At 35.2% G+C, this 23,467-nt stretch overlaps 2 protein-coding genes across 2 annotated transcripts; both read left to right on the plus strand.

Annotated features, from left to right (window-relative positions):
* The first annotated feature begins 3,783 nt into the window (after positions 1–3,783).
* On the plus strand, positions 3,784–12,321 carry LOC115446644 (ornithine decarboxylase 2). The gene is made up of 10 exons (XM_030173377.2): positions 3,784–3,953; positions 4,330–4,513; positions 5,846–5,963; positions 6,355–6,486; positions 7,160–7,280; positions 7,747–7,917; positions 8,740–8,871; positions 9,320–9,421; positions 11,244–11,458; positions 11,770–12,321. The coding sequence occupies exons 1-10, from the start codon at positions 3,942–3,944 to the stop codon at positions 11,939–11,941; spliced, it is 1,359 nt and encodes a 452-aa protein (XP_030029237.2). The 5' UTR covers positions 3,784–3,941; the 3' UTR covers positions 11,942–12,321.
* A 744-nt stretch (positions 12,322–13,065) lies between these two features.
* On the plus strand, positions 13,066–23,186 carry LOC115446643 (ornithine decarboxylase 2). The gene is made up of 10 exons (XM_030173375.2): positions 13,066–14,343; positions 15,212–15,416; positions 15,683–15,800; positions 16,127–16,258; positions 18,230–18,350; positions 18,955–19,128; positions 19,824–19,955; positions 20,938–21,039; positions 22,435–22,661; positions 22,927–23,186. The coding sequence occupies exons 2-10, from the start codon at positions 15,224–15,226 to the stop codon at positions 23,051–23,053; spliced, it is 1,326 nt and encodes a 441-aa protein (XP_030029235.1). The 5' UTR covers positions 13,066–14,343; positions 15,212–15,223; the 3' UTR covers positions 23,054–23,186.
* Positions 23,187–23,467: the final 281 nt, after the last annotated feature.

The following is a 23,467-nucleotide window of genomic DNA, read 5'->3' on the forward strand; positions in this document are numbered from 1 at the left end:
TTCAAACAATATTTGAGATTTCTCTCTGGTGTTTGGGCGTCAAAGCTTAAAATAGCAAAGAAAAAATTGCCTTTGAGCAACCTGGGCACGAGGATATTACTATAGAAACTCTGTAATTACTAAATTCCTAGGTATAACCTTCAACTTCAAGGTCGTACCAATTCTATAATCAGTTTATTTTATATTGCTCGTATTATAAACGATTTGTATAAAATGTATTTATCACTGTCTAAAAATGACTTCTATAACTTTATAAATTAGGTTTATTTCTCTTTAATAAGATTGATTGCTCATTGCAGGAGTCGCATTCTCAAGACAATTTTTTTACACCTTAGTTTTTTTGTTTTGTGGACATGAATTAGTGACAAAGTCCACTTCATGGGACTGCATTTGGTCTTTTTTTCTTTTTACAACTTCATTTATTTCGAGGTTTTTATCCAGCCAGTGTATGCCAATCTCACTATTTTGAAGTCTTTTGCTGTAGTTTTTCAGTCTTACTTTTAAACTAGTTTTGGCGTTAAGAGGTGGCTAAGAATTGCTTAAATAGCTGTCAAAAACATTATGAGTTCCTAGTTTAAACCTTATTAAGAGGCAAGATGGCGAGTTTTGATTTACAGCAGATCGAGTGAGTTGTGTTTAAACTAAGCATAGCTTTGCGAAATTTTAAGTAAGACTGTATAAGATTAATTTAAGACATTATAAAAGTTAGTTATAATTAAATCCAATATTACGTCTATAACTATGAAATTGTTGATTAATGCCTACGCAACTGGAAATAGAATGCGGAAGGCGTCGACCCGGTGGCATTTATAACGTCCATACGTTATGCGTTCTGGCAGAAACAGTAAATTTAGCGAATCTATATCGATCTAACCATTACGATGCTCTAGACTATAGACAAAGATACTTCTTTTGACGCCTTGGTTATTGTTAACGATCGCGGAGATTAAATTGGTCGGTTTAAATTCGAATGCTTATTGAAAAGGAGTTTCTCGATTTGAGGTTTATTTAATTATTTTTTTATCTGTCTATGCTAGATAAATACATTAACAAATATACGATAGACTCCAAAATTGGTAACCAGTGTAAAGGTGGGAAATGTTAAATAATTTTTTGGTGTTGAGTGGTTTTTGAAAATGTTTTTCTGTGACAACAGTTTTTTTAAAGCTCTATGAGGGAATAAATACGCTTCATGAACCGTTACTACTCCCCTAGTACTAGCACCATTCCAATTTAAATTACATAGGACTATGTGGTATTATTAGCCCCACAAAGGCCTACAAATAAACACAATGTATGGTCACTGTACATGTTTCTACCTCGGTGGCGTAGTTGTTATTGTACACGGTAAGAGCACATCTGCCGCGCTGAAGTCCTAGGTTCGAATCCCGCAATCGTCTTTTGATAACTGACTTTTCGGTTGACCAACACCTCCCGTCCCGTCCCTCCCGCGAACATGAAGGCTGCAAAGTCTTTGAAACGTTGAGAGAAAATAATAATAATATATAAATAGTTTTATTTCAATGTGTACCTAGCCTAATTGAGCAGATTCTGTATACATGGATTGATCATATTGGTATCTAATACAATATGATCAATCCATGTATACAGAATCTAAGTAGCAATAATTATAGAAATTATTTCCTTTTGATTCGTCTGGAAATCTTTATGGGAGGCCTGATTATCCCTAATTTAAAATATTCACAGTTTTATATGTAATTTAATTGTTATTTATAAATAATAATTATCATTTTTATACATTGTTTTGACCTATCATAAGTGCAACGTTGTTCGCCTACGTGATAAATATTTTTTTTTTTTTTACTTTCTGCTGTAGAGTTCAGTCGTGATGACAGAAACTACGAAACTGGCATTCATTTAACCATCTGTACAAATATTCGTAACAAATAAGTGTGTTCTAGAATTTCCATTTTCATTTCGTATACAATATTTTTGGAATGAATCACTAATGTTTGTAAATATTTGAACAATTTGTAGCTGGTTTGCGTTTACGAAGAACAAATACAAGTCTCGGGTTCGATCGAGTTTTTTTCCATATGAAATGGGATGTTGATATTGAAAAATAACGAACTTCTTCTGAATAATTTTATTATTAATTGTTACACATCTTATTTATCAATGACGTTTTACAAATAGACGCGTCGTACACTAACAAAATTGCACATAAAACGGCGCAGTATTTACTATTGTCACAGCCCTAGCGGCTTGCATTGATACGGCCCGAGTGGGCCCGAGTATGCCCGAATGGGCCCGAGCGTCGACCGCCCTGTCACCACGACAGTCGAATAAAATGCATTTATTAGTTAAAAAATAAGTTAAATAGTGTATACTTATTACCAACGTATGAAAATTGCGTAGTATAAGCTATTTAGATTTGTGTAAAATTTTACGAAAGTCGACCTTATCAACATTCGTATGTACAGCTGAACTATTTTATCTACACTCGTGATATTTTTTACTCAAATGACAGTAATAGTTGGCTAATAATAATAATAGTAATAGTTAGTTTAGAGATACACAATATTCTCAGCCAACATACTTGGGGTTGAATTGAATCAAATTGAAGTCCTTTATCGACCTGGTTCAGTAGGACAGTCGATCGTGTTACAACCTGTATGATATTTCATTATACATACGCAAAATACTCCTTGACACAATGAAATATTAAATAAAGTAATTAAAGTTTAGTAAGACGAAGTTCTGCTAATCTAGTGTAAAACGCTCTTTTTTTACAGTAAACATTATATTAGCAAAATAATTACAGAATACAATTTTAGACATTCTTTTGACAACGTCCAGCCAGAGAGAATAATAATCGAATAGTCGCCGCGTGACATATCTTCTTCTGCCAGCCAGACCGCGCAGCCGAATACTTCCGGAAACGCCCGATGTGATCGGCTAGGATAGCGGCGCGTAACATCGGCCATCCTGCAAAGTGAATACCGTAAGGTATTCACAAAAATAAATTTGAGAAAGTAGAACTGAATTGGGTACCTATATTTTAAACAAATAGGACCCAGCAACACAAATCAGAATGCTCATGGCTGCACACAGATTATGATCAGAATGCTCATGACTACAGACAATATGATCACAGACAATGAATGACAGAATATGTTCATGGTCACAGACAGAATATGATCAGAATGCTTATGGCTACAGACAGAATATGATCAGAATGGTCACGGCTGCAGATAGAATATTATCAAAAGGCTCACGGCCACAGACAGATCAGATTAAATAAAATAAACAGTTACGCACGTTCGCATTGTCAGCCTGAAGTGTTGCGCCACTAATTTGACTTCACATGACTCCAGTCATTCCTGTCTCCAATGATTTAGTTTCTAAGAAAACACCCTCTCCAGTGAGCCAAGCAGCAGGCATAACGAAGTTTTTGTTATGAATGTCGTTAATCGTACTAATGTGCAGACATCAATTCCATATGCATTCCCAACATATTTACTTCAACAGACGTAGACGTTGCCATGGTAACTAAAAATCTGAGAATCTGGTAATTTTAATTTTGGCATTCAATGATTCATCACAGATTTATTCCGATAGTTCTCTTCACATTCGAATTCAATGTAACTTCAAATTATTATTTGTATAATCCCACTTCTGAATGTAAAACGCTCTTTTTACAGTAAACATTATATTAGCAAAATAATTACAGAATACAATTTTAGACATTCTTTTGACAACGTCCAGCCAGAGAGAATAATAATCGAATAGTCGCCGCGTGACATATCTTCTCTTCTGCCAGCCAGACCGCGCAGCCGAATACTTCCGGAAACGCCCGATGTGATCGGCTAGGATAGCGGCGCGTAACACTAGCTCACAGGTGTTCTGCCTCAAGTTACATGGTTTTATTTAAAACAGTGGAACAGAACTAATTATTTATATTAACTATAGGAGCCGGCATGTATGCGCAAGTAAGTTTTAATTTAATTGCCTTTATTGTGACTTTTTAAGAATATTATGCTTCATTCAGACTATAGGCGAATAATTTACACTCGTGTTAATTTACACTGGCTGTTTTTACTCGTGCTCGTGCCCATTCGTCTGTACTCGACCTATATCCAAGTCAGGGTAGTATTCATTGTTTTGTCAATAATATAACATTTACGTCTCGTAAGATTGATTTCCTAAACAACTAAAATGATTTAAAAATATGACACAGCACCAGCACGCTGTGACGGCTGTTTCAACGTTTGCAGTAATAGACATTGCAGTGGTACCTACCCAGGCGGAGTCTCACATATGAGACATACCACCAATAAAACCAACAGTAAAGTAATTCATTCACAGGCCAATATGATCAGTAAGGTTTCCAACCCAGCCTTCGTTCTGCATGACCACTCCCCGGAAGACGTGGCCAGGGCTACCATCCTTGGGCTGCAGAAGGAACCATTCTTCATATTCGACATGGATGAAGCCTACCGCCGCATCCAATACTTCAAACATAAGCTGCCACGAGTTAAAATTTTTTATGGTATGAATATTTTACATTGAACGCAAAACACCGCTTTAGCGCAAGGTTATAGCACTGATGTAATTTCTATTTCGGCGAACTTTGTACCTGTATGGTTTTCTGTGTGTGCCTTTTTACGGATTTCATTTTACATTAAATTGATTTGTGTAAGTTAAATAGGAAAATTATAACCTGATTACCTATAGACATTGAAATTAAACTAATTTTCGGATTATATCGCGGTAATTAGTGTTTTATTTCCTCCCGACGTTTCGAAGACTTTGCAGCCTTATCGGGCAAACAAAAAGAAATATAGGGACCCGCGTAAAAGAACATATAGCTGACGTGAAACACCGACGCTCGACGAAGTCTGCAGTCGCTGAACACTCTGAGGAGGCTCCAATCATTATCTGCGACTAGACAAGCCACAAATCCTCGCCAAAGAACACCGATTCCTGCCTAGGATGATTCGCGAGTCTATTGAAATTAAAAAACATCCTAATTTCAATAGGGAAGATGGTTGGAAGCTTGCACAAGCATGGGATCCAGTTCTACATTTAATTAAATCGGAACCCAAAAGACCGGCTGCCAGACTTCAAGATACTGTGAGCTCATTCTGCGTAGATCGGACCACCAACAGCTAAAATTTTTTAAAAAGTTTTTTAAAAAGTTGTATAATTGTAAAATGTAGGTAGATATTGTAACTTTAACTTTACGGATGAACAACACCTCAGTCCCCCCTGTGACCATGAAGGCTGCAAAGTCTTCGAAACGTCGCGGGAAAAAATAAAACACTAATTACCGCGATAGAATCCGAAAATTAGTTTAATTTCAATGTCTGATTACCTATATTGCGAGTATAGGAATGAATTGCTTTAAACAACAATAAAACAAGTATCTGTATCATGCATTGTATTTAATATCTTAAACTGATTTTGAAAAAAGCACCACCAGTTTTTTGCTAGCTTTTCTCTGGTGAGAACTGCTTCCCGAACTGGTGATAGAGTTAACATTGCCGAATCTAAATAATGTATAACATTTTACACATATAAATAAATTACTTAATTTCAAAAGTTCAAAAAGGAAAACAAACAATAACATTCAATCAATTCAATCATTCAATTCAATCAGTAAAAATACAATTTATCGGAACTTTCTTTGTTTTTATATTCTCCTTTTCTGGAAAATAAAATAATTTCCCGCTACATTTTGCATAGGCACACATAGCAACTTCTTTTGTAATAATTATGAATAAAATTGAATTGAAAGATTTAACAGAATCATGATAAAATCTGTGTAAACTACTTTTATTTAATATATATGTTAAAAAGAACAAAAATTCCTTGTTTTTAGCAATGAAAGCGAACGACAGCGAGTTGATGCTAAAACTGGCTGTGGCCACAGGACTGGGGTTCGATTGCGCTTCCATTCACGAAATACACAAAATCCTGCGACTCAATGTACCTCCTACGTATGAATGATGATATATTCTACTAGCTTTTGCTCGCAGCTCCGGCTGTGTGATAAGTTATACCGGGATAAATGTCCTGCTTTGCATTTTCCCGGACTAAAAAACCTATAAAACTCAAGAGTAATTTAGCTTCTTATTGGTGAAGAAATTTTCAAAATCGCTTTAGTAGTTCCAAAAATAAGCCCCAAAAACAAAGTTATAAACTTTTCCACTTTATAAAATTAGTATAGATTTTATTGTATTACTAATATTTTACGTTAGGTATCACGCAGAAGCTAAGAATTTGATGCCGTGAAACACTGAACCACTTACTTACTGAAATATATTGCACTAGTTGACGAAGAAGTCAGTTCCATAGTTATTCTGATGCAGATCTTTTATTACCTTGCAGAGATATAATATACGCTGTGACTATGAAGACTCCGGAGCAAATGATGTACGCGCGACAATCGGGCGTCAAACGTGCAACATTCGACTCGCCAAGTGAATTGGTTAAGTTGAAAGAATACTGGCCCGATGTAGAGTAAGATTTTGTTTCCTTTAATAATACCAGCCCTACCATATGATATTATTACTTCGTAATGCGGCCGTGTAACGTTAATTTCGTGTAATCAGCATTAAATGGTATACTGTATGCCATTTTTGATACTGATAAACGCGATGAGTTACGTTATGCGCTTGTGACGAATGGTGAAAATAACATGTCATAGAGAATCAGGGCCATGTATAATGATACTGTCCCACTACTGGGTAGGGACTTCCTCGAACTCTGAAAATGTTCGGGCCTTAATCCACCACGCTGGTCTAGTACGGGTTGAAGACTTCAACTTCGAAATTTTTATAAAGAATGTCTTAGGTATAGCGTCCGAATGATGTTTTCCTTCACCAATAAAAAAGCTACGCAGAAAGAAATACACACAAAGTAACTTTAGAAAAGTTATAGATCCGTGTCCTTGTATTTTGAACCTGTAGACCTTCGTCTTGGCAATCGGTTCCACTCTTAATTATGCTCTCGCCGGTTCATATAATGTATGTATATACGTATATTATGTTTCTATGTATGGGTAACTCGTAATATCGAATTGATTGGATTAACACTTATTTGTACACACACGTACATCATATTTATGTATGTGTACGTTATCTTGTAATTATTATGTGTTAATTGAATGTATTAATATATTTTTATTTTTCAGACTTCTACTTCGAATATCAGTAAAGAGCGATAGTGTATACCAATTGGGAATTAAATTCGGATGTAATTTTGAAACAGAAGCAACGGACTTGTTGGATAAAGCAGCATGTATGGGACTGCGTGTATGTATTAGTATAATAAAAAAATTAAAATAAGTTTTGTTGTATAGTCAAAGATAATAATAATAAAGAAAATGTATGTCTGTTTACTTGACTGCAGAAATGGAGTTCGGTTTTCATATACTCAAGTATAGGTATTGCTAAGTTTCGACTCAGAAACCTACCTAATCATTTGGAATGAAGTGTCTATAGCTTCTAATCTGAAATTTTACCTTCCAAAATCTAACTTCTATAGTCGTAAACTTTTCACAAAACTTCGAAACTAATTTTTGCTAAACGAAATGATATTAAATATGCTGATTCGTTTCTTCCAATTTCTTGTTTGACATCTTTGTTTGAAATATGATGTCCCATATAGTTTTATTTATTGATAAAATAACTAAATTATTCAATGCCGAAAACAAAGTCGCAAATTCTAGAATTAGTTCAAGTGCATGATGCAGACATTAAAGATATTATATTTACCCAGGTTGCAGGCGTTGCATTTCACGTCGGTAGCACTTGCTTATCACCTGAGAGCTACCTGAAAGCTCTACAACAGGCTAGGTATTTATTCGACTACGAAGCAAAGGCTGGAAGAACGATGCGCATTTTGGATATAGGTGGCGGTTTTTTTTGCGACGACAATTTGTTTGAGCAGGTGTGTTATTTTATTGTCAAAATTGGTGTTGCCAATAACGCATGAATCCACATAAAATTATTACATTATTATTACTGACTACCTCGGTGGCGTCGTTATATTACGGTACGACTGCAGTGCTTAGGTCAGGTTCGATCCCCGGATATCGTGGTATCGGTTTTCCTATTCAATATCAGTCTGAGGTCTAAAATTTGTGCCCAATATGGCAAAAGGCTCGCAACCTACCACTACGACGGAATACGCACTGCGAAAATACGAGCACCATTTGCGTCTCTGCCTACCCCTTCGAGTATAAAAGGTGCGAATGTGTATTGTATATTATTATTACGTTTGTATTAAACTCTGAGTCTCATAAAATAGAATCGCACCTACTTGTCGTAGGGTTATGGATTACTTAAAGGGAACTATGTCTAAGGCCGAAGGTTCTGGAGTGGAGAACACGATCTGGCAAGCGCAGCGATAGACGTCTACCCACGAGATGGATTGATGCCCTAATAAAAGTCCCAAGAGGTCGCTGGATACTGATCGCTTCCAGATTGATTTGGAAATCTTTAGGGGGGGCCAATATTCAGCAGTGGACATCCTGCGGCTGATGACGATAACCAATATATATAATATAGTCTATATTATATAGTCTTACCACAGAGTGAAATATATAACGAGATAAAGAAAACTACGTTAAAAATAATAAGTCATTTGACGCTGACACCTTGAAATAATATTTAAGATTATAAAAAAATATTTTTTATGTAGAAAATACTTTCATAGATGGATATTTTTTCGTAATCTATAGTGTTTAACCTATGTGAACAATTTTATTAGGCAACCAGCGTTATTAGAAAGGGCCTGGATGAATTATTCCCTGGTCCGAATGTTCAAATAGTAGCAGAACCAGGAAGATACATCTGTGAAACCGCTTGTAACCTGTACTGTAACATCAACAACGTAAAGACGGTAAATATTGTTAGGAAGGAATGAAACTATCTTTGGATTTTTATCACAGTTTTTTTTTATATTATAATTAGGTACCTCCCGGCGTTTCAAATACTTTTGCGGCCTTCATAGTGACAGGAGGAGGACTACAAAGTCTTTGAAACGTCGGTGACCATAAAAAGCTGCAAAAATCTTCCGAAACGTCGAGGGAAAATAATAATGTAAAACCACGATAAAATCTGAAAAATAGTTTTGTTACAATATCTAACATTTGCGTAAACATAAGAATTTATTATTAGTCACGTATTTTATATCCTACTTCAGCTAGTTTTGTGTCTGACTGTACCTACATAATGGGTAATTCTAGTATCAGAGATTTATAATAAAAGACAGTTTTTTAAGTATCTCTATTAAACAAAAACATGACCTTTTTTTCATTAATAAGTTTAAGTATAATGCCCTTTTTCAGATAACTAAAAACGACAAACCTTTAAACATGGTTTATATAAACGATGGACTGCACGGATCATTACGGTCCTTCGAGAAATGGCACACCATACACAAATTCGAGGTAAGGCTCCGAAATTGAAAAAAAGAAATCTACCACGATTTGATGTTATCTAGCCAAAAATAATGTTTATCACATGAATAAACCGGTCTGAAAGTAAACGATAACACTAAAAAATTAAAAATGACGTAAAATAAAATAAAGAAATATATATGGGAATCACATATTCATTTGATAATTCTATATTTGAATAATTTATTCCCATACATTTTTTGTTTTTATTTCTATCAGCGTTAACCATTGTAAAAAAGTGTCTTGGCCACGGCCCCAGAGATTAATGATTCTCCAACTAATCTCCCGCAAATCCACACTTATTCTAGTAAAAGATCGACGTATATGAGATTCTTCTATTAGTGCGGGGGGGTTTTGCAGAGGATGGTGACATATTAAAGTTACCATCCTCTCCAAAGTACCTCACTAAAGCGTGAGGCCTGGTTTAAAAGGAGGGTGAAAAAAGTCTAAAATGGTACCCGCGAGTGCCATAGGCTTCTTACTTCGGGAAGACTGACACATGCAGAGCCACAAACAAAAACTAGTATTCATATTAATATGTACTTCCCCTACCACATGAGACGATGTTTATCGAAGGTAGAAATATATTAATCTCTGACGCAGTAGATGCTTTCTAAAAATCAAATTCCTTCTTTTGCCTGCCCTTTTTTGTAATCACAATATTTGAATAGACTAGACTACATAAAGTCTTACACGTGTATTGGAGAAGTATATAAAAGCCTCGTCCTTTATAAATTCCGAGGTAAAAATGTATTAAATATGTGGATTTGGGCAACGGACTCGTCGACCTAATTTCCGTAAAATATCAGGTATTTTCAGAATCCTATTTTTCATCAACTAAGTATTATCCGCAGTTCCACTTGTAAATGAATTCACTATGTTAAAAAAATGCAAATATTTTTTACTTTTTATTTCACGCACAGAGTATGTTTTGGACTAACACATACTCTATCACATGTTTATTGCAAAAGGGGTAGATAGAGGTACAACCAGGGCACCCACTTCGTCTAGCGTGTTCCGTAATAGGGAGCGAGTCTTTCTCCATCAGGCATAAATTCCAAACTCCAAAAAACCTATAATCATTGCCCAATCCAGATTCGAACCTGGGGCCACAGAACAGATGGTCATACCACGCACGCTATACAACTTCTTGTAACAGACAACCCAAATGGAGAAGATAAGCTGCCGTTATTTGGTTATAATTATTATGTCTGTTTCAAATAATTAACAGTTGATTAGTTTACGTTATCTTTAATTAAATTGAGTTTAACTTTAACTACTTCTATTTCCAACTTACCGTTTAAAAAACAACGAAATTAGGTAACATATATTTTCAAATTACACCAAGTTGTTTATCTAAAATTTGTATATTAATTTGCATAGAAAGGACCGTCATCAGCATTTTTTGTTTATTTTGTACAATTGTAATATGTAGGTAGACAATGTAACATTTATTTTTCGGTGATCGGGCTTTAGGTGTTCCTACAGCTTAGACCGCCAGCGGACCATGAAGATTGCAGTCTTCAAACGTCGAGAGAAAATTAAATACAAAAACCCACGATAACATCCGAAACCCACTTGTTGTTCGATGTATTGGAGTAATTAATTAATTAATATACTTATGTATTGTTAATTGTTATTTGGTCTAGTGCGATACGGGCCTGGACCCTAGTGGCCGCCGTGAACTGATGTATTAATTAAATTGTTGTATCTATGAATAAATGAATTAACTACTGTGAACGTGTCAAGTTCAAAAGTATTCGACTGCGAGCTAAAAACAACACGAAATCACGTAACATAATTTTGTTTTTAGTTAGAAACTACAAAACATGAAGAGCTGGAAGACACAATCCTCTGGGGCCCAACTTCAGATCCCCGTGATTGTTTAACAGAAGTACAGTTGCCAAGGTGCACTCCAAGAGACTGGCTCGTGTTTAAGACCCAAGGCGCTTATGCGTCGACGTTTTCTAGCAAATTCTGTGGTTTTGGACTGGTGCAGACACGGTTCCTTATATCTTTTGACTTGTGGTGAGATACTGTTGATATTTTTTATATTGCCCTAATCCTTATGAATCTATGCTTGTATTCATATTGTATGAACAGGACATCAATCTAATGAAATCTGTAAGCATATAATCCAAATCTTTAGAACCATTTTGCTATTTCATTTATGTGTATCTTCAAAGTTAAACTATTAATGTCTACAAATTTAATTGTTTGTGTTTCAACCATGACGTGATAGGAGGCCAGCTTATCGACATGTCGGGTACTAATTCCGAACTCTAAACTAACAAACTCTAATCAACATAACTTAACTTTTGCTTATAATTTTTTTACAGGAACAAAATAAAGTCGCATAAGGTGTTCCGGCCATCAGACTTCGTTATCCAACCAGACGTTTCCTCGCCTTTACAATCCACTATGCCACCAGTGGTGCCAGCGGAATCCTGTAAACACACAAATTTAAATACCTTAATTGATTATTTAACTTCTGATATGTATAACCACTGATTTCTTAACCTCCGACAATCTTAAGGTTAAGTTGTGTATTCCTTACAGAAAAAGAGGGGTTTTTTAATTTTAAGTTGTGTATCTGTGTATCCGACCCGATTTGCGGAATGGAGGGGAGGGGTTACTTCTTTAACTATCTACAAATGCGACGACGTTTGGGTTCAAATATTACTGGGTACTTATATAATGGAGTAAAATACGCATTCAATTTTTTAAAAGATTTTTGCGTCAATGTTATTTAATATTCTTTGGTTTATAGATATTGTAATTAATTAAAACAATGATTGAATAAATATCCTGTTTCCTTTCGAAATAAAAATGTGTTTGTATTAAAATTGAATCGAACATAAGAGTTTCGATTAATCTGTGAACTTTGCCAACCCAAATTCGGACTATACATTGTTTCAAGTTTTTTAAATTTACAGTATAATTGTATATTAAAAACCCTCATATTTTTGTTTTGACATTACCCACTTATTAGATGCCGTACCATTCTGTTTGATGCAGTCATATCCAAATTGGATTTGGAACAAGTTTTAAGTCTATTAATTATCTTGTCATGAATTATCGCGCATCGGTAAAACAGTTAACACAAAAAAACCGGATATTTACACCAGCAATATTTTGTTTTACGTTGAAATTGCTGAGACATTAGCGTAATATATACAATGGTGAGTCATTTGCCTCCTCAACCCTTTGTAATCTCAGGACCTACTGGTCCGAATTGAAAAAATCTTTTAGCGTTGGAAACCCCTTTTATTGTGGAAGGCTTTAGGCTATGTAACATCAAGCTATGGCTATTAGGAAGTGAAGCATCAATGAAAAGCGAAGCAATAACGGGGAAAAAGTATTCCTTTTGAGAGCTTCCGTTGCGTGTGGTACGTAAACGGTATAAGTTACACAGTAATAATAAATATGACGGACTTATTCCCGTATTATTAATAAAGTCCCGCGCCGCATCTGTCTGCTTATCTGAACGCGATAAACTAAAAAACTATTTAAGACTGGGAAGGATATAGGCTAATTTTAATCCCGGGAAATATATATAACGGGACTTTTATCCCGGAAAACTCTTTCACGCGGGCAAATCCGTGGGCGAAACCTAGTAATATATGTAATTGCAAAGAAAAATAAAATTGCGTTCTCATATTTTACGCTTAATAGAAATATAGACACAAGTGGCATACTACGATATTGATGAATACAGTTAGTTAGAACAAGAATATGGTACTAAATATATCATCGTTTATGTATAGTATGTAAACATTTGAACAAATGCGCTGTTATGGAAAGAAGAATCTAGAATGTCGATGCCGTACGTATTGTAGTCGATGATATTATGAAAAATACACTTTTATGTTTATCACAACTCGATAAGACTGTATCGGTGGTGTAGTTGTGTCATGGACCCATGGTACGACTGCAGTGCTAAGGTCTCGGATTCAAATCCCAGGTCAAGGTGTGAGCCCGGGTTTATGGAAATTGCGCCCAACAAGGCGATAGACTCGTTTCCTATCTTGAGACAGAATACACGTGGCGGAATGTGGGTGCAACACTTGCGTCTCGCCCTACCCTTTCGGGGTTTAAAGGCGTGACTGTGAGTAGGAATATTTTATTAACCCAACCTGGATTCGAACCCAGATTCTCTACTCTCTATCATCTGTAGAAATATAAAACAATATTTATATTGTTCCATATACTTTATATAAGTAGGTAAGCACGGATGGCACGGAACAAAAAAATCCACTTAAATTACTTGTTTTTCATTAAAGAAACTCGCAAACCACATCACGCCATTTCCAACCGTAATTATGTCCTTATATTTTATATTATGAAACTTATTTTATTCACTCAAGTGGCTCTTTTCAGTATATAGTTGCGCGTACTTAGATTATTTTTATTTAAGTCCCGGTTCTTTCAAACAGTTTTAACGTGGTTGTGTTAATACTGGTTATTTCTAAGTGACGGTTCTCATAATAGAGATTTTTAATTAGTGAATACATGACTGTTTTGTTAGTTATTGTATTGAACGTCTTGAAATTAGTGGTGAAGTATTACAAATATAAATTACTGAATGACAATGTTATTTCATTTTACAATGTTGTTTGTTATACTAAATTAAATTAGTTTTAGCAGTGAGAGTGAGTGAAACAAACATAGAAAGAAAATGCATGTACGTGAAGCAAACGTGATTTTCTTACGTAATATAATTTACGTAGCAAATGAAGCCGGCACTTAACCACAAACATATTTAAAAAGAAAAATAATCAACTCAATTTTATCACACGCTACGAACAGTATAAATTCTCAGCAAAAAGAAGTTATTAATATACAGCTGCTTGTAATTACTGCCGGATACTGCTGCGAACAGATTTTTCTATTGACGTTGTTTTGGTTTAAAGGTGAGTTTAATTTATATAGAGCCATATTATCTTTTATAGGATATACCAAATAAAAAGAGTAAGCATATTTAAAAAGAAAATTTTGCACCATGTTAAAGATATACTCAATATCTCACTACTTATGTGTTTTAAATTCATATTAGTTGCTTGAACATAAATTGTTTTCTTAATCATTAAAAAACTGACAAAAAAATTTGCTACAAAGAGATGTCATTAACATGATATCATAATAAAAGTGAGGCAGGCTCGTGTCATCAATAAACTATATTACGAATTACCATTTGTTAATCCGTACATATTACATTACATACATTTAAGGATTAGTGTTAATAGTTGCTAGACGAAGCACGCATTGTGAGGAAATTCCTCATTTTAAAATCCTAAGGGTTAAGCTTTGCCATTGTAGGGTAGTTAACTTCTATATGCATTTATATCCTTAAGATATATATGAAATTGTAAATAAGTACTTAACTGTTAATTAACAGGACACAACATTTATTATTGTGTACTAACTACTAAGCCTTGTAAGCCTTTGTAGTAGCAACTCTTTATGTTAAAGAGTCTCTCTGCTTTTGGAAATGTTAATTGTGGCAATAAATTGGTTTGATTAAACAACTCAATTAAAATAAAGATGCTTACAATAATACCAGAGATTCGAAAACGACCACTTTTTCTCCCCTATTTTTTTACAATGCAGTCGTTATAGTTACCAGACATATAAAAAACCTGATTCTGGGGTGTCACTTTTGCTATTTCGGTTTAAAGTTACCGTCGTCAGTACAAGAAGTTAATTCCATATTTTAGCACATGACGAGAATTTTTATTTTCTTTGTCATGCTATATATCCAATGTATCTCTTGTTCATCAGATATCCAGTGACATGGAAGGTAGATTCGATAAATACCCAACCAGCCCAGCATTTGTCCTGAGCGACAAGTCATCAGAAGACGTTGGCAGGGCAATGATCGAGGGTGGTTTGCAGAAGCAACCTTTTTTCATTTTCAACATGGACGAGGCCTTCCGACGAATCCAACATTTCAAGGATATGATGCCTCGTGTTAAAATATTTTACGGTAAGAATAAATGTGAAATATGGCCAGATTTAGTGTCAGTAAATGGTTATTTCTTTTATATAAAAAGAGATCAAAGCATAAAAGAAGTGTTTATGAAAAGGCACACAGCCATAATCAGAAAAACATGGTTCCTTTATATGCCGAAGAGACGGAGATCCAAATTTTTAACTCAATATTAAGAAAGGATTTATTAGGATTATTTAGTTGGCTAGATGTTTAAGAATTTTAATTAACTTATTTAGAATGTGATACATTACAATTTTTAGCAATGAAATGTAACGACACAGAAATGATGTTGAAATTGGCGATATCACAAGGAATCGGCTTTGATTGTGCATCGCCTGGAGAAATTTATAAGTTGAGGAAACTGAACGTCTGTCCTACGTAAGTAAATACTTTATTTTAATTAAAATAATATCTGTAAGCTTTCCTTATGAGTAAATTATAGCATCTTCTTTAGGTAGTTGGATAGGACGTGGGAAAAAGTAAAAAGCATTCGTTCCATTTGGCTGTATTCAGTGTCTTATGTTGAGTCATCAGTAACTGTTTTTTAGTAGGTGTATGTAATTTTATAAATAGGTCGCTGTAAATTGAAGTCAATATTAACTATAATATTATCAACCGCCCAACATAACAATCAGGAACAAATGCTACAATAAGAAAGACATCAAAGCAATACGATAACATTTTACAAATATATTATTTTCTAGGAGAATTATCTACGCGATGACCTCAAAAACTCCAGAACAGATGGCGTACGCTCGAAAGTCCGGAGTGCGGCATACGACGTTCGACACCTCGTACGAACTTAAGAAACTCGTTGAACACTGGCCAGATGCACGGTAAAGTTACGTCTCCTAGCTGTGAAATAGAAAATCTAGATTTAACCCAAGCAATACTGAAGCGGCGATAGCCTAGTTGGGTGTGGAACGTTCTGCCAAGACGAATGTCCGCAGGTTCAAATCCCAAGGGCACACACCTCTGACTTTTCAAAAAAATCATGTGTGTATTCTATGTGAATTTATCGTTCGCTTTAACGGTGAAGGAAAACATCGTGAGGAAACCTGCACATCCGAGAAGTTCTCGTAGGAATTTCGAAGGTGTGTGAAGTCTACCAATCTGCACTAGGCCAGCGTGGTGGACTAAGGCCTAATCCCTCTCAGTAGTAGAGGAGGCCCGTGCTCAGCAGTGGGCAAGTATATAATACAGGGCTTTATAAATTAATATAATTATTATTAATAATATAATAATATCAGCCCTGTATACTTATCATCATCATCATTGGCAATTAACATCTACGTGAGATGATTAAGTAGCTTTCGTAGAAGATGCGAGGTACGATATACACCTACGCTGGTGACTTATCAGACCGATTCTAGCCCGAAAGATACGACCACAGTTTTGGCAGCGGATTTCTGTATTTGTGTATGGGGGTGGTAAAACGGCGTAGTTGCGCCGAATTTCGCGTTTGTGGGCTAGCTGCTTAAACCAGGCCTTATCGTGAGCGGAAACACCGTCAGCTACGGATTTACGCCATCTGACCCGGTCCACCGCCTCTTCCTCCCACTTGGTTGGATCCATGTTAAAAGATACCATGTCCCGCTTCACACTATCTTTAAACCTAAGTATTGGACGACTTACCGGGCGCTTAGCATGTGCTACTTCGGCTAAAAGTATCTGCCTGGGCAAACGATTGGGGGCCATGCGATGCACATGCCCTAGCCAACGCAGACGTCTCTGACGTAGTATCGCGATTTTGCTAGGCAGTTGTGCGGTGCTTAACACGCTCTCGTTTGTATTATATACTTATATATTGTATACTTATATATTATTATTAATACTTAATACGGGGGTAAATAAGGTTTTTACTTTTCCAAGCGTTGCTAGTACTAATAATATATTCGCAATTAATTAACTTCCCCTCTCACCTACTTAAGTACCCCTAAAAGTTATGGTATTCGCTGTATTAGATATCATAATATCAATTACTTAGGATTTTCGACACGAAATTTGTAAGAGTGTTTTGATAGTGGTTTGATAAAAATTTTGCCCATGCTTGCGAAAGCGTTCTTAGTTTTTGCCTGGGAGACCATACAAAGGCATAGGTTTTGGCTACGAGTCTGTCCATATGAAAGGCTTTCTCTGAATTAAAAATCTTTTGGATACTCTTTAATGGGATTAAATTTTAATTGAGACAACATTCTTATAAACTTGATCTTATATTGATTACTGATTGATTTATGATATTATAACAAACATCCAGACTTGATAGATATTCATAATAATAATATTATTATTTCGTAATTCTCATTTTTTGTAACTAATATCCTTTATCTGTTTTGTGACTTTTATATTATGTCTACAGGAATTGAATGATTTTTTGTTATTCATTGAGATTTATTACTTAATAAGTACACATAATTAAAATACTTAACAAATCTACTCCGTCTGTGTAATTACTATAAACTAAACAAACAACCTTAATTAACATGCAAACATGTCGCGTAGAATAAAATAAATAGCGTTAACTTCATTTCAAATGCAAATAGATAAAAGATCTAGTTTCCTTGAAATAAAAACTATTGTATGGATCTTATCACAGTTTTTTATATCATAATTTTTAAACAAAATCGACAAAATTTTAACCACGAAGGCTGACAATGCTGTGAAACATCAGAAGAAAATTATAATATAAAAACTGCGATAACATCGACAAAAAGTTTTATCTCAATGTCTAACATTCGCGTAAACATTAAAAATCATTAAACCTAGTTTCGTATAAAAGATTATCATAATATTTTACGCATTTCCAGACTTCTTATCCGCATCCGAGTGGACAGCGTTTGCAAAGTTGCTTTAGGAGACAAGTTCGGATGTGATTTTGATAAAGAAGCTATTGATCTGTTGGAAGAAGCAGCTAGCCTTGGTTTAAAAGTGAGTAAAAGTTACAATTTGAATGCCGAATAATCAGAGGGAAATAATATTTAATAATAAAGTGGATTTAATTGAAGTTATTAAAGTAGTTAATAATGTATTTTTGCTGGCACGCTAAAATCATTTTAATGTAGAGTCTACAGTACCATCAGTCCCATCCAGTACAGTCATTTAGTCTACAGTGTAAAATGAATTTAATATATAATATAATCTCTGAATTATATGGTTTTCCACTGCTGGGCACGACTCTTCTGTACTACTGAGAGGGATTAGACCTTAGTCCACCACGCTGGCCTAGTGAGGAGGTGTACAGGTTTTCCTCACGATGTTTTTCTTTGCCGTTAAAGCAAGCGATAATTCACAAAGAATAAACACATAACTTTAGAAAAGTCAGAGGTGCATGTCCTTGGGTTTTGAATCTGCTGACATTAGTCACTATACGTTCTAGTCCCACTTAGACTACCACCACAATGAGTTTAATTAATATAATTGTTGTCAAGCGCGAGCTACTCCTTAAACTCTTAAAGTTGCCAGTCACTCACTACTTATGTTAGTAGCTACTAACAAATTCTACTATAAAATAATATCATTTTGTTGGTCACAGGTGGTAGGAGTAGCATTCCACGTCGGTTCCATTTGTTCGTCTCCTGAAAGCTATGTGACAGGGCTGCAACACGCTCGAGCTCTATTCGACCACGAGGCAACAGCGGGGCGAGAAATGAAAATCGTGGACATCGGCGGTGGATTTCTTAGTGAGAGAACGGATTGTATTGACCAGGTAATCGATGGACTTAATAGTCCCTTACCACTTGTAAATTATTTGAGGATCTTATTTGATATAGAAGTCCTTACTATTACCAACGGTCATGTAGAGGACCAAGACGCGCCCCACTACTATCCCCAATCGCTTAGTGTGCGTGAACAGTATAAGTGCACACACACACTACGATGGATAGCATCGAAGCCAGCTTGGATCTGTTCCCTTACTCTGCGACACCCAGCAACACGCCCGCCTAAAAGTGGTGGGACGCGTCTTCGCGGAAGAAATGACCTTTATGCGTAGGAAGGCCAAGTATACGCCCCTTAACATTATCGTTGTTTTCATTTATTATATTAGCTACATACTTGTGATTGACTTCAGATAGACTGTCGATTAGGAAATTTATTAAGTACTTCATGTTACATTTTTCTCATAATTATTTATAACTTATTAAGGTGGTAGCTCAAGGTCCATTTTCATACATTTTGTTTCGGCTTTAATCTGGGTAACTAAACAAGTATTGGCAAGTAACTAGACGTGAATTTAAATTCTTTACTTGCCAATACTTGTTTAGTTACCCAGATTAAAGCCGAAACAAAATGTATGAAAATGGACCTTGAGCTACCACCTTAAGTGTTCCTCGCCACCCTGTGTCATTTATAATGTGTAAGGATCTTCGCCTAAGAGTTTAGGATGTATATTTTTCTCTTCAGGTCTCGAAACTAATCACAGCTGCTGTAGCCGAATTGTTCCCAGATCCAAGTATTCAAATCATCTCCGAGCCTGGGAGATACATTAGTGATTCTTCTTTCACAATGTACTGCAGCATCAATAATGTTCGAAGGGTAAGAAATGTAAATCAACTAGTTTCAATTCATATTTCAGAAAATCGCACATTTGTCTGAAGCAAGTTTAGTCAGGAAATAAAATTTAAGAAAATATTGTGTCCAAACTCCACATTATGTATTTTTTTACTAAAATATTCTACAAATGCCATTTCTTTTTAAAATTACTTTTTAAATACGTTTTATGAAAAACGCTTTATAATTCCATTTTTAAAACAAGTGCAGAACTCCGCAATTCTCACTCAAACAATTTAATTGTAAACAAAGGCTGCGGTGGCGCCAAAAGGCTAGTTGTCATAATGGCGGACGCGCGAGTTAATTTGCTCAAGTCTGCCTTACAATGAATAATAAACAGTGGATAAATCCAACTCGCCTGAAGAAATTCTCATGAAAGTCTCATTACTACAATAATTAAAAGTTCGTATCGTGCTAATTGTACATTTCGTTACGTTTTAATAAATGAAGATTAGTGCGAATTAGTATTTCTGTTCTATGATTGAAAACATCCACTTTTTCACAAGTCTAGTGAAATTCAAATCATAAAGTGGAAACTAGTATTTTTCGGAGAATGTTAGCTGGAACTGTAAAAATCGTCTCATGATTTCCAGATATAAAATTAATTGGAGGTAGTTTCCCGCCACAATGACAACTCTTGTGCACCAGCAAACATGATCCTAACCTTCTTGTTGTGGCATCTTGGACGTCCGAAGGTTATTTTATAAGAAATGGGTTTTCATGATTATTGCTTGAGGCATCTAAATCAAGTGTCGAATTATTCTAACAGGAAATAAGAAGTTTACAGCCTTACTATATCACAAAAACGCGACTCGTAAGTCGATGTTGTTTTATTCTGATGTTTAATTAAACTAATTCGTCAGTCACGTGATAGCCTCTCAACCAATCACAAAACGACACGGTGTCGTATAAACTTTTTAAGCTAAATTTTAAACACGCGGATGTTTAATTCTTTTACATATTTCAGTCGATAAAAGACGGAAAACAAATGAACATGATATATATAGACGATGGTGTGTACGGATGCCTGCGAGATGTTGAGAAATGGCATTATCCCAAAAAATTTAAAGTAAGTATTTTTTTTAACAACCAAACCATGATAGAATTTAGCTCATCGATTGATAACCGTCATGACCATAAAAATATATCTTTGTACACATTTTACTACAAATTCGTTGTTTTAAATAAATTGCTGGTAGGATATTTGTATGCGTCCGGATAGCGAACATGTTAGTGTGTCGCGTTCCAGGATCAATCCGTATACTAGATTTGAAAGAGGCCAGCATAATTGTATCGACTGTTGACGGATTATCGCCTCTCAATAATCAGTCAATAGATACTCTATTTGAAAATAAACTATCAGCTTAATTATAATTTCACAGGATAAATTTAAGCCTATATTTTAAGTTTTATAATTTTACACGCTTTATAATTTCACAGGATAAATTTAAACCTATATTTTAAGTTAGACCTCTAGTAATACAACGGTGAAAACTGCATTCAATACCATATACTAGTTTATCCGTGGTATGTATACAAACATACAGGCAGACAGAAATTCTAAAAACTGTTGTGTAATAAAGACCCCCCCCCCCCCCCAAATTATTAATTTTTCGAATATATATAATGTAGATTCATTGATTAGTGACAGTTTTATATAGATAATGTCATTAGTTGTCAAATGCAATAAATTGACTAACTCCAACTATAATTGTTAGTTAGTTATGACGAGCAGATATTAATAAGAAAGTAAAGCGAATTTGGTAGATCGAATATTCTATTGACCTATGTATTAGCCCGTGACAAGACTTGTCATTGTCTTGTGTAAACCAATACTCGAGTAACATTGTTCACTCATTCCAACTTGTCCAATTTGCGGTGCCATTTAATATTGAAATGTTACTATTGTCCATAAATGTACGCTAATATATAAGGGTTTGTATATTTAAATGCACTCATCTCAGGAACTACTAAACCGATAAACCGAAAAAACACTAATAGGAACCTACATTACTCCTGAGCATATAGGCTTTTATCACAAATATTTACCGAGACTTTTATTTCAGAAATAAAAGATTCACGCGGTCAGAACTGTAAGAAAAGTCTAGTATAATAAAGTCTAGTAAAGGTTGGGTTAATATTTAATGCATGGTACTGTCTCGATGGCGTAGTTGTATTACGTTACGGTGCTGAGGTCTCGAATTCGATCCCCGGGTTGGGCAAAGTGATATTGTTTTTACACTCAATATCAACTGGGAGTCTAGAATTTGTGCCCGATATGGCGATGTTAAGTCTATTTATGTATGTGTGTGTGTAAGTGTTTCGATTTATGAAGTATTAAATGTCATATCTTTGGGAATTTTCAATCAATATCTTCTACATATTATAATATTATATAGGTAATGTTATACATTGTTTATCCAATTATCTAAGCATATTAGCAAAACATATGAATTTATTTTAGCGATCAACGGAAAATGACACGGGGCCTCTCGAGGAAGCCACGTTATGGGGTCCCAGCTGCGACTCCGAGGATCGTATAATGCAAGACTACACGATCCTCCTACCACGGTGCGTGGCTCTGGACTGGCTCATCTTCCCAGGATCGGGGGCTTACACCATCACAGTTTCCACCAGATTTTCCTGTCTAGAAATTCCTTTGATACGCTCTGTCGTTTCTTTGGAGTTATGGTATGAATATATTTTTATATTTAAATTAATCGTAATGGAATATAAAAACTAAATATTTAGATTCTTTATTTATTATTAGGTTTAAATGTGTTTGATACTCTTTTTTTGTACGTTTACTAGATTTTGTTTTTTATTGAAAAACTTACCCGTATTTATTATACAATATACATACAATAAATAGGGGATATAATTTACAAAATACGAATGAATTAACTGGAATTAAAATTAATCCGATTAATTTTTCAAATTACTTAATTTTTTTCAGGAATCGAATAAAAGATAATGAAGTGTTCGCGGCTAACGATTTTATATTAAATCCGGATTTATCGACACCACTTCCGAGTACTTCGCCGCCTTTGCTTCAAAATCACACGCTTTACGAACGTCAATAAATCGCACGACATAAAATTTGAGATCTTTATATTGTACTAGTATATTTTATATCCGCCCGGATAGCCACCACCGTACACTAGGTGTTAAAACTCGCCATAGTGGACCATAGTGCGTTCCGGGAGCCTGTGTATATCCGATTCCAACAGGCCGGCATAATTGTGTCGACTGTCGAGGGTAATCATCTCTCGTCAGTCGACATATTGGACCCTACCTCGACTTATCATAAAGTGCAGTGTGGTCACTTTGTCGTGTTCTTATAAAAAAATACTAGTACCGAATGCGGCAGGCTGCTAGAGTCTTGCCAACTAATCGTGGCATAGAAAATATGGCGGCAAAATCAAAAAAATATACCTTGTAACCGCGGGTAAACATCAAGTGACTAATGTTTTTATTAAAGATCGTTAAAATAAAAA

This window comes from Manduca sexta, chromosome 22 (genome assembly GCF_014839805.1).
Source record: "Manduca sexta isolate Smith_Timp_Sample1 chromosome 22, JHU_Msex_v1.0, whole genome shotgun sequence".
Lineage (NCBI taxonomy): Eukaryota > Metazoa > Arthropoda > Insecta > Lepidoptera > Sphingidae > Manduca > Manduca sexta.

Bases quoted from the DNA above. Each gene is read 5' to 3' on its own strand.
- LOC115446644 (XM_030173377.2), top strand. The intron at 5,964-6,354 runs GTATGAATGATG...ATTACCTTGCAG, and splicing joins CGACTCAATGTACCTCCTAC to AGATATAATATACGCTGTGA. The intron at 7,281-7,746 runs GTATGTATTAGT...ATATTTACCCAG, and splicing joins CAGCATGTATGGGACTGCGT to GTTGCAGGCGTTGCATTTCA.
- LOC115446643 (XM_030173375.2), top strand. From the start codon at position 15,224: ATGGAAGGTAGATTCGATAAATACCCAACCAGCCCAGCATTTGTCCTG. The intron at 18,351-18,954 runs GTGAGTAAAAGT...TGTTGGTCACAG, and splicing joins CAGCTAGCCTTGGTTTAAAA to GTGGTAGGAGTAGCATTCCA. The intron at 21,040-22,434 runs GTAAGTATTTTT...AATTTATTTTAG, and splicing joins ATTATCCCAAAAAATTTAAA to CGATCAACGGAAAATGACAC.